Here is a 17,384-nt window from a genome sequence, read left to right as displayed (position 1 = left end):
TGAGAACAATTCAATGTAATTCTAGCGGTCCAGGCACATTCCAAGTATATGCTCTAATGCTAACGACCTTTGCTGCATGTCATTCCCCGTCTCTCCCTCTTTCCTGTCAATCTCCACTGGTACTATCAATAGACGCAGAAAAGGCCCCCAAAATATCCTTAAAAATGTTAAAAAGTCGGCGCTAGTCCTGCCCACTCTGTTGACTATTCCAAACACTGTGTACATGGTACACATGGGTACGATATATCCACCATGCTCCTGTGATAACAGTTAAAAAATATGCCCCTTTCTTCATTTTCACATTTCCTTCAGCCAGTCACCTCCTGCCACGCGGCTGCAGCCTCCAGAGCCATCTCATCCTGCTTCCTGAGGGCCCCCTGGAGGAGCTGCGTCAGGTGGTTCACCTCGCCCTCCATGCCCTGTCTCATAGAATCGTGCTCGGCACGGGAGACCGAATGGTCTGGGGTGGCATCCTTCTCCACCGTCAGCCTTATTGTGAAACAAGCACAAGGCACAATTGAACTTATGCCAATGTTTCTCAAACTTTTTAATTTCAAAGATCCGCATAGCTCTGAGAGTGTACAAATGGAACCGAATGGACCTGTAAGAATCACCAAGACAAATAAACGGTAATGTTCACATTCTTCACAGACAGATCCCACCTCCCCACTCATGTCCACATTCTAATCATTATTTGAAAAATTGAAAAATAATCGATAGAATAATCGCTATGAAAATAATCTAGAGTTGCATCCCTAAATAAAACCCCTCTTCTGCTCATTAAGAATTCCCACATTTCTCCTCTACAACAAAGTACAGTATATAGGGCTTAAGTGGTCAAGTAGCAGTAGCAGATATGAGGTGCAATCTGCTTTCCAAGCCTTCCATTGAATTGTGATAAACCCACCTCTTCTGCAGAGCATCCACCTGCAGAGTCTTCTGGGACAGCTGCTGTTTCAGGGCTTCCGAGTGGCTCTCCAGCTCTTTGATGGCATTGCCTAGCGAAGACACCACCTGCATGTGGTCCGCAAGGGCCACGGAGTCTCGTGTCTGCGCTTCTGCTTCCTGCCTCAGGAGGGCGATCTCCTGCTGAGAGGCCGCATTCTTCTTCTCCGTTTCGCTTAGCAGCGTCTGTAGCTCCTCCACCCTGTTCTTTAAAACCTGGAGCTGCTGTTGCTCCGAGGAAGGAGAGGAGGAAGGCGAGGAGGGGGAGGTGGGAGGGGAGGCGGATGCACTGCTCCCAGCGCGGGCCTCCGTTAGCTGCTTCTGTGTGGTGCCGAGCTGGCTCTTGGTGTCGCTGTAGGAGTGTGAGAGTTCCAGCAGGCGGCGCTGCAGTCCAGCGATCACCTCGTTCATCTCAGCCTTCATCTCCTCAAAGTCTTTGGCCGCTCGCTCTACTGGCACCGTACCCCGTAGAGCCTCCTGGACAGCAGGAAAGACAGAGCAGATGCATTAGGGAAGAAACTTGGGCGATGTCAGTGGCTCAAAGGTCATGTAATGGATGCAAAAATGTGGATGAACTTGCAGACAGCCGGCAGTTACTGCTGCGACCTCCATGGCTTTCAATTTACATGGCAAGGCAACTTTGCCAACATGGCAGGTGGCAGCGGGTGAGAGAGCAGCTGCCACTCATGGAACTTGCAATTGACTATTTGCTGTCGCAGCCTCATTTAACCACTTTCAACTTGCAGTCCCTAATTTGGGCATTATAGGCAAAAACGTTAAAAAATACCCTATTCCTTCATTTATAATTAAACATAATACGCCTGTGTCGCACAGCAAACGTAGCCAATCACAACGATGAGCATAGATCGCATGATACTGTTTTACGACTATTATACATTAGGCTGTGGTTAAAGGTTGTTACATTTTTCTAGCTCACTACCAAATATAAACGGGAAAACCCATTGAGGAGTGAATCTAAGTACCCTGAATTAGACAACACCTTCACTGTTCACTTCACTAAAATTTTAATTCTGGTATGGGCCAATGAACAGCTGGTTTATGTAGAGATGCTTAGCTTTAAGCCCTCTGAGCTTCCCAGTCAATCACCTATAACATTACTACTGGGCAATGGAGCCAGGAGTAACCACTCACTGTCTGCAAACACCTCGAGTGAGACAAATGTTACCTGGAGCATCCTAATCTCCTCCTGTGCCTCCTTGTAGAGTTCCTCTATTTGTGCCGCCTTCCTTTCCTGCTCCTTTCCTTTCACAGTCCCTCGTTCCTCCTCGGCCCTCCTGAGCCCCTCTTCCAGCCGTTTGATTCGTTGAGCTGCCTGCTCCTGCTCAGACCCTGATTGGACGAGTTGAGCCTTCAGCTGTTTCACTTCCTGCTCTAGAGAGGACCTACGTCTCGGAGCTTCCGGTTTCTCTGTGCCGTCACTCCCTCTCTCCCCTCCGCCTCTCTTCCCAATCTGAGTTCTCAGTTCCTGCACCTCCTCCACGGCTTGGTGGTACCTCTCCTGAGTCTCTGTCAGCTTAGCCTGAAGCTCTGCTAGACTCTCAAGCAACTCTTCCTCTCGCCTTCTTTCTCTACAACTTTCCCCCTCTTCTCTCTCTCGACCTCTCTCAGACACGACGCCAGGCTTCAGCTGGGCCTGCAGAGAACGGTTCTCTTTTCGGCTCTCTAGCAGTTTGGTCTGGACACCCTCGAGGGCCTGTCTCAATAGCCCGATCTCCTCTTTGCTAGCTTCCTGCCCTCCTCCACTCTCCTCTTCCTCATCTCTGTCTTCCTGTCTTAGAGACGCACTTCCTGAAACCCTGGACATCTCCTCTTCAGCCTGCTTAGTAGGAAGAGGAGCTTGGCTAGTGGGAGGGACGTGTGGTAGCGAATCAAAATCATCCTGAGTGGAGTGGAAGGAGGAGTTGGAGGCCATGCTGTTAGGCCTGCTGTCCTCTTTCAGGTCATCACTTCCCTGGAGGGACGGACGTTTCTGCATGGGTGATGGGGCAAAAAAAACACTTTTATGATGGTAGACTAGTATGTAGTTCCATCACAATGTTACTAAACCAGTATAACCATAACTCTGAGTGGATACAAATGGAACCAGGGGTCCATCCGGTTCCATTTGTATCCTCTCAGAGTTCCAGAACAATGTAAAGGTACATTTGGAACCCCCTCAAGGAATCCTGGGGGTCCCTGGACCCCACTTTGAGAACCACTGTGCCAAAAGACTAGGATTTAACAAATTGTGTGGATTTCTGTATCGTATCTAACATCCATCGCAAAAGCAAAATTCATGTTCAGGCCCACCTCATTGTGTATGCTGATAAGTGCTAATCACAAAAAAAAATGACGCGCAATCATGACCTCTCAATTAACATACAGTATACTAGTCGGTAAATATGTCTGCTACAGGGTGGTTTCCTGCAGCAATTTAAGGGAAGGTTTCTTGTAGAGTTCATATGGGACAGCCCTTTTGTTAATGCCAATGGCATTGCATGATCAAGTGTTTCACTAATGAGTCAGATAATTACATATTTGTCATAGCTGAGCTCTTAACATCTGACATCTGACTGAGTATGTGACTTAATTAATATGGTATAACTCCGGCGTCCCTATTCTGGGAACACTTAAAATCATTTCCGAAAGTTTGATATATAGTGGTTAAAGTGTGGTTTAAATCCTCAGAAACAAAATCTTCTCTGTTCAATAACTGCACATGCACAAATGTCAATTATTTTTCTTCCCCCTAAAGGAGCTTCACAGTATCTTTTTTATTAACTCTTTGACCTAATTTTGCATTCCATATCATTCTGGAATAATGCATACGTTTGCGAGAGTATGCACACCAAACGCACCGTGACGAAAACAACCAGCCATTAACTTCCTCGTTGACTGGACGCACTGTGTTTGCGGGTTACGGGGGAGCACTTGTTTTGTTTCCCTCAACACCTCTGTGTACTTTCTCATTCATTTAGGCTTTATGGAGGCCATAAGCGTCAGACCTGTTTTCAGAGAGGGCTAGTCTGAAGACCACATTTTAGTTGTAAAACTCTATATTAATGCTTTGGAGATAGGCAGAGCACAAGAAACTTCAAGAAGACATTTAATTAACCTAACCTAATTAAACATTTTGGGGAAGTGGGTCTTTAAAGGACCACACACCCATTTCCAACCTATGTTCATATAAATTGGTCCTCACTAATGCGCATTATAAGATGGTACCATTTCTTTCTACTCACTCCCGAGTGTCTCAGAGGAGGGCTGTGGACACATCAGAAACCTGCCTACCAGTAACATCATCGGTAGGCAGGTTTGGTAATTAAAACAAGATTTCAAAATGATTTACTTTATTTTTTATTAATGCAAGGACAATGGCTTCTATTTCAGCATGCTAACTTTACAGGAAGAGAAAGGCTGTTTTGATTAGCATGGATTCCCCATCGATGATGTCATTGGTAGGCAGGTTTCTGAACTGTCCACAGCCCACCAATGAGACACAGCGAGTAGCATTGTAGCATCTTATTATTGGCATTAGTGAGAACCAATTAGATGAAATAAGGATGAAAATGGGTGACACGCTCCTTTGAACACACAGGGAAGAGTCTCACCTTTAGTATGACAGCAAGCTGCTGGTTTTCCAAGGTGAGAGCAGCAATTTTGGCTTGAAGAATAGAAACCAGAGCAGAGCCTGCCGTACCACTGTGTTCAGTCTATATACAACACACACACACACACACACACACACACACACACACACACACACACACACACACACACACACACACACACACACACACACACACACACACACACACACACACACACACACACACACACACACACACACACACACACACACACACACACAGAGACAAAACGCAGACATACACGTAAACACACAGGCATGAAAGCAACGACCAGGACCAAACGCTACCTAGGGAAACAACAAAACGGGTTTCAACATGTCTAAAGGTAGGTAAGACCTCCTTGAAGAATGTAAGGTGAATAAGTTCAGCAGTAAAGAGTCGTCTGTTTCCAAGGTATAGCAGTCTGTTTGAAGCCCTTCAGGCTGTGTTAATAAACCTTTGGTGAACATAAAGACGGCACACACAATGAGACCTCACGTCTCAATGAGATAAGTTGTTTAAATAAAGGTTAAATCAAAATAAATACATGAAATACAAAAGAAAAGATGATGCAGGGAGGGGAACAAAAAAAACGTTAGTTTACTGTGTCCTAATCTGCCCTGTTTATACAAAGTCTGTGACATGGTGTCTGCGTTAAATAATGTTGACTGAATGTTTTTTCGCATCAAGATCTCACTTAGGCACTAACATGATCCGAATACATTTTTGGACAGTACCGCATGTCCATTGTCCCTAAACAGCTCAACGTCTCCACCACAATATAGTAACTGACCCCTTTTTAAAATGGGCCCCAAATGAATGGATCATCAAACGTATCACATTGTTTGAGAACAATCAATCAAAAGAGTCTTTTCTACCTTTCACTTGAAGTGGACAAATGAAGCATTCCGTAAACAGGATTAGTCAGTTAGTCAGTCTCCACCATTCCATAAACAGGATTAGTAAGCTAGTCAGTCTCCAGCCTGGCTCAGAGTCAGTAAACACACACTCGTTCTAGTGTTCTTTAAGCTTAATTTAGCAAGTTCACAACGCGTCCTTGTGAGCTTGTAAAATCTGCTATTTTCGGCACACAACAACGCCGCAAAATGTAAATTAGGCATTTGTTGTAGTTCACCTGTGCATCCTGCTCTGGACTGGTCCCTGCAGTCTGCTCCACTATATGCTTCAAGTCTTCAATGGTCTCCAGCAACATGCCTTTCTCCTCCTGAAGCTTCAACACCTCCTCTCTCAGTGCCGTTCCTCCAACCTCATCCTCCTAGAAGAGGAGCAAGGGGAGGAGAATAGAAGGAAGGGGTCAGGGCCAGGGGGGGAATTATGGGAGGAGGGAGGGAAAAACAGAAAACAACATACAGTAAGAGATGAAAGGAAGCAGAGAGCAATGGGGTGACAGAGGAATGTCAAGATTTGAGCTCCCAGGTAGTGTTGGCTAAATATTAATTTAGTTTAAATTCATACTAATGTTAACCACATTAACCCTGGTGTCACTATTTTGAGCATGTCATTAAAAGTGAAAACATTCAACATTTGTCCATTTCTTTCAGAAATCCTTTTCCCCAAGGTTTTAGAAAAATGTTTGCGGTCCATGGACGACTGGTGGTCCGTGAAGGTATTTCATGTGGTCCCTGACCATGCATTTAGTAATGTAGGAAAGTAGGATTTGTATATTTATTTATTTATTAGCGACCACTAGATGAGAAATGGTGCACTAAATGACCTGGTGACGTATAATGACGCGTCAATGTTGTCCGCTACTGGGAAGTCGGACGTCAAGAACTTCCACATAAAAGGGAGTTCGAATCTCAAGGGAAACTGTAACGGATTGCCTGGTTGAGTCATCATTATTAGGAAATGTGCCCATAATCAATCGCATGTGTCTGCTCGCTCATACATAAGTTGCAATGAATCAGTTAACATGAGTTTAATATGGAAGGTTAAGAGAACGGAATAGGGGCAACCATGGGAAAGGAATAGATCAGTGGTTCTCAATCTTTTTTTTTTTTTTGCTCTGGACCACATCTCAGTTAAAGAATGACTGTTAAAGGGATAGTTCATCCCAAAAAATACTTTTTTTCTATTGATTTATTAGTCATCCGATGGATACTTGAATTCATGGATATTTTTTTTGTTTTTGTCGCATTCCTAAGCCAATAATTTGATGACCAGCGGACTGGTAGGAGACACAAAGGAGACTCTTTGTGTTTCCTACCGGAACCGCTGCTGGTCATCAAATTATTGGCATAGGAATGAGACAAAAACAAAAAAATACCCATGAATTCAAGTCTCCATCGGGTGACTCATTGATAGAAAAGAAGTCATTTTGGGGGTGAACTATCCCTTTAAGGGCTTGATTTAATTCACCTTGAATTAACAAATAAAATTAAGCCCTTAACAGTCATTATTTAATTTCAAGCTTTTTCCCCCACACCATGCCCATATCCCCCATATCAGTTGTGTTGCAGCTTGGAGTTCCTACTTATTGGTGTCACAATGGAAACTTATTTAAGAAAATATTACTTTTTTAAATATTAATGTTATCATTAAAATCATTTTGCCAATTATTTGGGGGACTTGCAAAATCCTCGCAGCCCACAGCTTGGGAATGCTGGGCTAGATCATTTTCTGGCTGTTGATACAAAATGAAGTGTTTTTGTACATTACCTTGTAGGTGAATGACTTAGGGGTATTACTCTTGCTAGACACTGGGGTTCCAGTGGGGATGATGTATGACGGAGAGGACAGTCCAGAATTCTGTTGAGAAGGATTGAATAAAATACAACGTTGATCACTTTCAGTTGATAATACTGTTTCCCAAACACAAGTCTGAATGTGGAGGAAAACTGACCTTTGTCACAGTCAGATTATTAAACCACTTTCACCCTGGTGTCCCTATTTTGGCCATGTCATTATAGGCAATAATACTCGGCATTATAGTCAATTATTCACAATGAACATGAAAATTACTCATGTTTTGTTGTAAAACTGAAAAACCAAACATGCAGCAAAGTGCAGACAAACTGACTGACAGGCAGATAATAAGACAGTCATGGTTAAAACAATATGAGACAAGTTAGAGGGCGACCCCCAACACCAACAGTGGTGGATAAAGTGTATACTAAAGTAAATACTAAAGTGTTCAAAAGTACAAATTACGAGTTACATTTTCTTTTAAATATCCAACCTTATATATCCAAGTAATCCAACAGTATTGCTGTTTTGAAATTTACATTCGCAAAAAAAAATTAAAAAACTAATTCAGAAATATTCAGAACTTTGCAGAAAATAATGTGCTTGCAAAAAAAATAATAATACTAAAAATAAAAATAAAATGTACTTAGGCCCTGTCAACACGTACACGGATATTTTTTTAAACTAGAGGTCCGGGCCCCTCACGCCTACGTCGCACCACCAATATGCCTTAGCCACAGTGTCGGGGCCTTGTCAGAGTACCTGTTGTACCCGTTTGTCTGTGTTCCTTTTGTGCCCATTATGGATATCCTTGATGTCATTAGTATACTCCCATACCCTGTATATTGGCATGCCCATATATGGGCATATTGGTTGGATAGACGGTTCTGGACAACAGATAATCTATATATGCCCATATATAGACATATCGGTCAGATCAGCGGTTCTGGACAACCGCATATCCGAGTGAACCGTTGTTTATGGTTATGTCTGAGTCAGAGTGACGTGGCCATGGTCCTGCCTATGTGCGTATTGGATTTGTTTATGGTTATGTCTGAGTCAGAGTGACGTGGCCATGGTCCTGCCTATGGGCGTATTGGATTTGTTTATGGTTATGTCTGAGTCAGAGTGACGTGACCGTGGTCTTGCCTATGGGCGCATTGGATTTGTTTATGGTTATGTCTGAGTCAGAGTGACGTGGCCGTGGTCCACCGGCCGGCCAGATGGTCCTCCCAGTAGCCAATTTTAATATAGGACATGGCATTTCCTATGCTTTGTGGGGGGTTCATCCCAACGCAAATGTGTTTTTGGCCCCTCAAAACTGACTTTATGGAGTCACAGTGAAAATTATTTTAAACACTGTTTTTGCATTGCCGTGTGGCCAAGATTAAGGGAATTTTCGGCAGTTTCCTCTCAGTAATACATAATCCGGACGCTCGTCCTCCTATGGAAAGGAATAGCACATGGCAAGACAGGAATTTGTACACATTTCTACATAAATGTACAGCCCACCATATTGAGTAAGTAAGTAAGTAAAGCACTTCTCACAGAGATGGCTCACAAAGTGCTTCACATACCAGACATCACTGGTTTTATATTGGTAGCGTACTGTATCTAGGCTACGTAAAGAAGGAGAGAGATAGCGTTACGTTACGCACTGGGAGGCTAGCGTATGAATAAACACTATTATTTGAACGATTGCAAACTTTATCAAATAATCGGTTCAGGAAAATAAAGAAGACTTAAGACAGATTGATCTTGGATCTCTTGTTTTTTCGATATGCACATTGTATAATTTTATTGAGGTATCCAAATACAGGCGGGGTGGGGCTGCCTGTCATCACCAGACTGTAGTTATTGACAGGCTGTCAATAGACATGCTGACAGCTGCGTTTCTTGCGTTTTAAATCGAATCGACAGATTAATTTGAAAAATACATGTGTACGTAGCCTTACTGTTATGTCCACCACTGCCCCCAACACAAACACACACGTACGTGTGTGTGCGCGCACACACACACAAATCCAGCTAAAGCGAGGCCACAGTAGAGATATACTGAAGACATACAGATGTGCACGATGCATACTGAGGCAAGCAGACAGACAGACATGCATTTACCTGCAGTGGACTAAGAGGAGGCGGGGGTGCTTTTCGTTTTTTGGGTGTAGTGATCCGTTCATCACTTAGCTTAGCTACTTGATCATGCTGGGAGTAGCCAGCCAAGAAGACGGGAGACAGAGAGAGAAGGGAGGAGGTACAGAAAACACCAGAAAGAGGGGAAGAAATAAAGACAGGTGGATTTTAGTGCAGGTTAGTGAAAGTGAAGAATAGTCACTCAAAATGAGTGCAAAGATCTAAGTTTTATTCTCCTAAAAGCAACTGCAAGGAGTTTTTTTTCTTTTCTTTTCTTTTCAAAGGAAGAGATTTAGACATGGGAAATGCTAATCATATGCTTCTTGGTCATATGATGCAGCTAAACATGTACTTCAAGTCATAATTAATCATTTTAGTAGTTTCACATTTACAATAATTCATTCAGGTTAATGATTGATACTGTATTAACCACTCTCAACCTGAAGTCCCTATTTTGATCATGTCATTAAAACAAAAGCAAAACTTTTCACAATTTTTTCCAAATCTTTCAAGATTTTTCAAAATAGCAAAAAGCGCAGATCTACAAACACATCTATTTTTGAAAATTGTTTAAATTATAAAACGAGGCAGAACTAAACCTTATATACTTCAGATAACCGAGATCACCCAGGGGTCTGTAGTTGGTCCCCTCCTTTTCCCCTCTTCACTGAAAATCTGTTCTCCAAAAAAGAGCCAGTCTACAGGCTCATCATGACGCTTCATGAGCTTGTTGATCGCTCTTTTCAGCGAATTATGATATGTCCAGAATAAGGATGTTTCGTGGTTAAGTGGTTAAACTGTATTAAACTGAAGCACAGGTGATAGAAGTTTTACTTTAAATTTGATAAATTAAAATGACTGTGGATCAACATGTGGTCACATTGTACTGCATACTAACCGTAAGCAAGGACGGCTGCTGGGTAGGAATTTATAACTGATAAGGAAGTTGATTTCTTACCTGAGGACTTCTGGGAGACTTGGTATCTGCTGACAGAGACAAGAAGGTAATCAGGAATTAGAATTGGATTAGCCCATTTAGACCTGAGGTCGATTCTAAAAATGACTTCAAAATCCTAAACTAAGTTTTCTGAAGAAACTTCAAATTCTTATTCAAAAAATAAAAAATAAAAAATAAATATATTGCTATGGCAACAACTAATGTGACACAGATGCTGTCCCGGATAGGTTATAACAGGTCTAAGTGTATTACAAAAAAGAAAAAGAAAAGTCTATCAAGTTGGAGTGGGGGGGTGGGGGGCATCTCATCTTAAAAATGGGGTAAAAATTTGAATGAATCAATAAATAAAGAATTCTGTATAAGTGTACTGTGGTCATGTCTAAATAGTCAATGTAGTACCAGCTTCCACCACACGGGGGAGCCCAATACATTGGACTGAATAAGAAAAGGTGAGAAAGGCATCCTAGATCCTCAAACCAGTCTCACTCTGTAAAGTATACAGTGTGTGTGTGTGTGTGTGTGTGTGTGTGTGTGTGTGTGTGTGTGTGTGTGTGTGTGTGTGTGTGTGTGTGTGTGTGTGTGTGTGTGTGTGTGTGTGTGTGTGTGTGTGTGTGTGTGTGTGTGTGTGTGGTTGTGTCCCAATTCATCTGTCATGATGGTACCGTACAACACATCAGCAGCCAAGTGACCAGTCTCCTGCTGTGTGAGTGGTTATTAACAGCCAACCCCAATTTCAGGCAGAAACGTACTTCAATTATTTAAAAAATGTGTTTTCATCAATTAATGTCCTAATTTATTCTTATGTTATATGACAGTGTCACGTAAAAAAAGTGTTTATGTCTGTCTGAGTGTTTTATAAATATTCAACCAGTGAAAACTATTAACCACTTGAACCCTATATACTTCGATGACCGGGGTACCCCAGGGCTGTATCCTTGGCCTCCTAGTTTGTTCCCTCTATACACCAAATCTCTTCAGAAAAGAGCTGATCCACAAGCTCATAGAACCTGTGCTTTTGCCAAATGTTCACTTATTTTCACAAATTATGACATGCCCAGAATAGGCACACTAAGGTTCAAGTGGTTAACGGGAGCTTGTGACTAAATAAAACTACATCGTATCCACTAGATTTAGAACACAGGCTCTTTTTTTAAATTGTCTTGAAAAGTTTTTGTTTTGGACATACAAGGTTTCCGCCCCAAAAGAGTGTGTGTGTGTGTGTGTGTGTGTGTGTGTGTGTGTGTGTGTGTGTGTGTGTGTGTGTGTGTGTGTGTGTGTGTGTGTGTGTGTGTGTTTTGCGTAAACATATCACCTGTGTGTTGTTGTTGTTGTTTGTGCAGGGCAGTGGTGAGCAGAGTTTTGACTTCGGTGCTGGGCGACAGCTTGGTGTAATGTAAGACATCGTGTCCCTCTGCGTCCACCGCCCACAAGTCTGCTCCTCTGTGGAACAGCACCTCGATGACAGACACACTGCCACACTCCGTGGCCAGCATCACGCACGTCCTGTAATCAGCGGTGGAAAAACATCTTCCCATTTTTCACTGAAGTAAAAGTATCAATACTGCAATGTGGAAATACTCTGTTACAAGTAAAAGTCTGGAATTCAAAATGTACTTGGTATCATAATGTACTTAAAGTACCAAAAGTAGAAAGTACTCATTGTGCAGAATGTCCCGAAGTTTTCAAATGTATAAATTGTATAAAAATCTTTTGAAAATAGCTGAAATGTATATAGGGTTGAAGTGGTTAATGTATGTTTTGTAAGTACAGTGTGCATGTGTGAATGTGTATGCATGGGTGTGTGTATGTGTGTCTTGGCTATGTCCTTAACGTTACCTGCCATTGTTATCAGATGCGTTGACGTCAGCTCCCCAGTCCAGCAGAATGCTACATACTTCAGCATGAGCGTGTTTGGCCGAAAACAGCAAAGGACTGTACCCCTCCTATCAGAAACACGCAAGACAGATACTAGTCTACCAATCCAAACCACTTTAAGTGGGGTCCATAGGTCATGCATTAACCATATAAACCCTAGCCTCCTTAAGGTCACTGGGAGCGTTTATTTCGTGACTTTTCAGTGCAAACAAAAGCATCAACCTGTGTGAATGACGCATCACCAAATTAATAGTTTGATGTCAAATATTCACATATTGTTTATTCGTCACGGTGCCGGTGTGTAATGACCTTTATTCTGGGCAAATAGGGGAACATTCAGTCTGCATAAGGACATGATGCTATGATGAGGAGGTGTCTAGGGATTATGTCTGTGTGGTGAGAAACCTCTCAGTCAGGTGTGAGAATAGAAGCACATGTCTGATCAGCACTATTTGTTACATAGGATATAGTTTGTTTGTTGAAGGATTGGTATAGAAATCCCCCACCCCCCAAAAGAAAAGAAAAGAAAAATACCACTGTATCTTCATAGGTGTTTACACTGATTATAAAATGGATCATGATCCCCTTGATTATTATTCTATTGCGCAAGAAACTTCACTGAAAAAAAAACATTTATCCTAGCGTGGGCAAAAATAGCCAACCTGCAAGCTCACACATTGTGAGCTTGTAGATCTGCTATTTCTGGAGAAGAGATTTGGTGTAGAGGGAAGAAAGGAGGGCGATAAGTAGAGTAGACTCCTGGGGGCCTGAAGTATATAGGGTTTAAGTGGTTAAACATTCCCCGTTTGATCCATTTTAGATTTATTGTTTGCCTGAGTTCTCGGCAGCAAAGAGCACACTCCATTCGGTCATAGTGAAAAGGTAACTGTACACATTTATGTTAAAGTATAATGTTCAAATAAGCAAGAAAGCTGGCTTACATATACACACACACACACTTTGCTTTATTTGGGTTAAACTGCCACATTGGGAAACATTTGCCCACATTTTCATATCAAGTTACTCACACATCACACGTATACTCCATCGCTCAACGATATTGCTTGCCGAAAAGAACAGATTGTCATTTAGATGACAATCTAAATCTGTCATTTGGATGAAGCAAAGATGGTGTGTGTATTTATTACATGCAAAGCATATGTCTGTTCTTCCACATCGATTTCTACAATTTTGGGTTAGGTTTAGGGTTCTACGCACAAAATCAATGGATGAATAGTAAAACCTTTTATATAAAGCAGGAGAGATGAGATAACATGTCCAAGTATAACAACTAGCAAAACAGAAACGCAAGCCACATTCATACTGTATGAGTGTGCCGTGTGTGTGGGGGGGGGATTATAGGTGAAAAATATCAGCTCACAACGCGTTGTAGAGCAGTCATTTTTGAGTGACATCCTCGTATGACTAGTGGTTGCAATAACGACAATCAGTGTAGACTGTGGGGTCCAGGGACCCTCAGGGTTCCTTGAGGGCATCCTCAAGACCCTTACAGGTCTGTAACTCTGAGAATGTATACACTCTCAGAGTTATGGAGCTCCTTGAAATCAAAAAGTTTGAGAACCACTGATGTAGAAGGCACAGTAAAACATGTCAGCATAGCTTTGTGTTTTATATTACATGGCTGCTGCCACAACCACATAGTACAGAACTATGTTGTGGGTTTTCCCTGGAGCTCTGTTAAAGACTTTAGCAGCGCTCCCTCCCTCTGTTCTCTTTAGTCTACTGTAGACGTCTGCTACCTAGTTTTTCTCTGGAGTCTACAAATCATTGTTTTTGTTCTCTCTCTCTCTTCTCTCTTTCACTCTCTGCCTGTCTCCGTCTGTCTCTGTCTAGCTGTGTGTGTGTGTGTGTGTGTGTGTGTGTGTGTGTGTGTGTGTGTGTGTGTGTGTGTGTGTGTGTGTGTGTGTGTGTGTGTGTGTGTGTGTGTGTGTGTGTGTGTGTGTGTGTGTGTGTGTGTGTGTGTGTGTGTGTGTGTGCGTAATGTATGTATGTATGTGTGCATGCGTGCGTGCATGCATGCGTGCGTGCGTGTGTTTGTCTTCGTCTGTCTGTCTATCTCCGTCTCTGTGTAGTGTGTACTGTGCATGCGGATGCAGACGGGGTGCCCATGTTGATGTGTGAAAGATACAAATGTGAGGGATAGCATTATCATTATTCTATTCTAGTTTCTGGAATGAAAACATTTTCAATTGAGCAGATGTTTTTCTATATCAGAGCAGAAAGCAGAATCATGTCAATCTCTTAAAAGGCCACTTTTTATAGAAATATTTCATTAACCCGGTAAGCAGCCAAACCATTGTAAAAGAAAATTGTGGAAAATTGCACTTTCTGTTATTCCACATTTTGGAAGTGTATTATTATATTTGCTCATGGCAGTGAAAAAGAAATGTAATTGTGTCAGTGTGGTGCTGTAAATGTCTCCAGATTGCATGGGTCTGGCTTCACATTGAGCCCAGTTCAGGGTATTATTCAATGTTGTTGAATACTACTGCATGTCTGTGAAACTGGGGCAGTATACTGTGTTGAGCCTTCTTTGGGAATATTGTGAATTTGGGGAATATGAATGTGTTTGACTGAACATTTAGGGAAGCTTTCAAAGTATGCTGCAGCTTTACGTAAACAAACAAAGTTGAACAAAAAAAGTATGTGTAACAAAAGGCTCCTCTTTGTTCCTCCATTTTGCTGTGTGTTTATTTAAGTCAGATACACGGATAAACATTGCAGGCATGACGTATGCCTGGGGCCGACAGGCTGGCATGGTTTTCTCTCATTCTCCTCCAGTCCACAGCACACAGTCAGAAACACAGCAATGCGTTCCAGATGGCTCTGTGGTTCACTGTCTACATGTCAACTAACCACCACTATACTCGACAGGACTTGCAATTGTATGTCCAAGTATGAAGCTTGCACATGAATGCACGCCAACATGTGTTCACACCCACATGCCAGTACTCACACACACACTTTGTGATGGCAAATAAAAGTTAAGTCTATGGAACCAATGACACAAACACTCATTTGTGTCAATTTAACCACTAAAACCCTATTCATAATGTCAATCTCAACGCGTCGCAACATGTTATAAGCTTGTAGATCGGCTGTTTTTGAAAATATTTTAACGGTTTGCCAATTATGACATGCCCAAAATAGGGGCTCCAGGGTGAAAGTGGTTTAAAAAATTATTTAAAAAGGCAATAGTCTGCTTGCCAGAGATCTACAGTGTTATGCCGGATTGAACATTGATGTGAGATGGGCAGGAAATTCGTAATACTAACTGTCAAGGTACAGAGTTTGATTGAAAGGTCCTCTTATATACCTCTTATCTTATATACAATTTATGGCTCCAATTTTTGCTGGATGGAACCTACCTTCAAGTGTTGGAAACATACAGTATGCTAAACAAAAACAAAAAATTGGCTTAGCCTACATTGAGTCACATTTCATGAACATGTGTATACCAACATGGCCTGAAAACTATATTGGATAAACAGCTGGATTCATTAGACAAGCCCAGTATGGCGGAGTGTTAAAGCTGATGTTGCGGGTGCCTAACTGGTAGCTTGTTACTAGTCTAGAGTGCCACAACAAACAACTCCTGCCAGGCATATACAAGCATCAAGCTGCAATAAATGTTCATTATAAGTAACATAACATCTTTAAATCTAGGCCAAGTGAACCATTGGCATAGAGTTTGTTTGTGTGTATGTGCGCATTCGCACAAACCAGCATCTCTCAATTGAGCCAGCTGTGCCATAATGTGATGAGCGAGGAAATAACGGGGCATATCTTTCTTTCTCTTTCAGTTTTTCTCTCTATGCCTCTCACTCTAACATAAACACACACACACACACATACACACACACACACAAACACACGCACACGCACGCACCACTGGGTAGAGACCACAGGCATGGAACGTCAATCCAGTGGAGACCACATGTCTGTGGCTAGAAGAGCAGAGTTCCCACAGTACAGTGACCATCTACCACCACAAACACGCGCGCACACGCACACACACGCTATTAATCTTAATACAGGGACGGACAGGGGAAATGCCTGGGTTAGAGAAATGATTCCACGTTAAAGCTGCAATCCGTAAGATTGATGCCCTTGCCAGGATTCGAACCAAGGTCTCCCACAATTCAATTCAATTCAATTCAATTTTATTAAAGTGTCAAATCACAACAAGTTGTCTCAAGACACTTTACATGTAGAGAAGAGACCCAACATCCCACCCTGAGCAAGCAATTTTGCGACAGTGGCAACGAAAAACTCCCTCTTAATTCAACAGGAAGAAACGTCAGGCAGACCCTAGGCTCTAGGGCGGGGGCCTTCTGCCTCGACCGTGTTGGGGGAAAGAAGAGAGAGAGAAAGGGAGAGACAGAGGAGAGACAGAAAGAGATACAGTGCAAGCAGTAACAATAACAATAATAGCAAATATAATAGTGTAAGATACTAGCATATGATAGTATAATATAGTACAGCAATAGTGTGTATGCAGTATATAATGGAATAATATAAAAATGTTTAAGATAATATAATATGCGGTATAGTGTAGTGTAGTAGAAGTCCACGGTCGTGTCCAGGTCGTGCTCCATGGAGAGAGGCCCGGTCCGGTCCGCAGTCACAGTCTTGAGCCGCAGCTGGGGGTCCGTAGTAACAGTCCATAGACTCCATGGAGAGGCCCAGGCCCGGTCCGCAGTCACAGTCTTGAGCCGCAGCTGGGGGTCCATAGTAATAGTCCATGGACCTGCGACGTGGGTGGTAGAAGAAACTCCGGGGAACGAGTCCCCGGTTGTAGAATTAGTGGCAGGCCTTACTAGAGCGTGAATCCGTACAGGGTTAATTACGATTGTACCAATGGGACACAAACCCACACAACCAAAGGGAGGACGGGAAGAGAGAGGACGAGGGGAGAGAGGAGAAAGGGGAAGGTGGGGGAGAGAGGATGACTATAGGGGGACTGAGTCTATACACTTCGGCTATAGGCTTTATCATAGAGAAAGGTTTTTAGTCTAGTTTTAAATATACAGAGTGTGTCTGCTTTACGGACTGAGACTGGGAGAAGGTTCCACAGCTGAGGTGCTTGAAACTTAAATGCTCTACCTCCTGTTCTA

At 42.5% G+C, this 17,384-nt stretch overlaps 1 protein-coding gene across 5 annotated transcripts in view; it reads right to left on the bottom strand.

Moving 5' to 3' along the window:
- Positions 1-17,384, bottom strand: part of rai14 (retinoic acid induced 14) — a 59,208-nt gene that overhangs the window by 5,093 nt on the left and 36,731 nt on the right. For 2 of the 5 annotated variants that reach the window (XM_084047675.1, XM_084047674.1), the window contains exons 8-17: positions 12,208-12,314; positions 11,684-11,874; positions 10,372-10,400; positions 9,399-9,485; positions 7,254-7,343; positions 5,710-5,850; positions 4,557-4,658; positions 2,132-2,935; positions 908-1,422; positions 321-489 (exon numbers count right to left, since the gene is read on the bottom strand). In XM_084047675.1, coding sequence (XP_083903801.1) covers positions 321-489; positions 908-1,422; positions 2,132-2,935; positions 4,557-4,658; positions 5,710-5,850; positions 7,254-7,343; positions 9,399-9,485; positions 10,372-10,400; positions 11,684-11,874; positions 12,208-12,314 — 2,235 coding nt within the window. The remainder of the gene's footprint in view (positions 1-320; positions 490-907; positions 1,423-2,131; positions 2,936-4,556; positions 4,659-5,709; positions 5,851-7,253; positions 7,344-9,398; positions 9,486-10,371; positions 10,401-11,683; positions 11,875-12,207; positions 12,315-17,384) is intronic. The other 3 variants (XM_084047676.1, XM_084047677.1, XM_084047678.1) reach the window with 3 other exon arrangements.

Source organism: Gymnoscopelus microlampas (assembly GCF_963454915.1).
Source record: "Gymnoscopelus microlampas genome assembly, chromosome: 21".
In the NCBI taxonomy this organism is placed as follows: Eukaryota; Metazoa; Chordata; class Actinopteri; order Myctophiformes; family Myctophidae; genus Gymnoscopelus; species Gymnoscopelus microlampas.
This window is presented reverse-complemented; position numbering and strand designations above follow the sequence as displayed.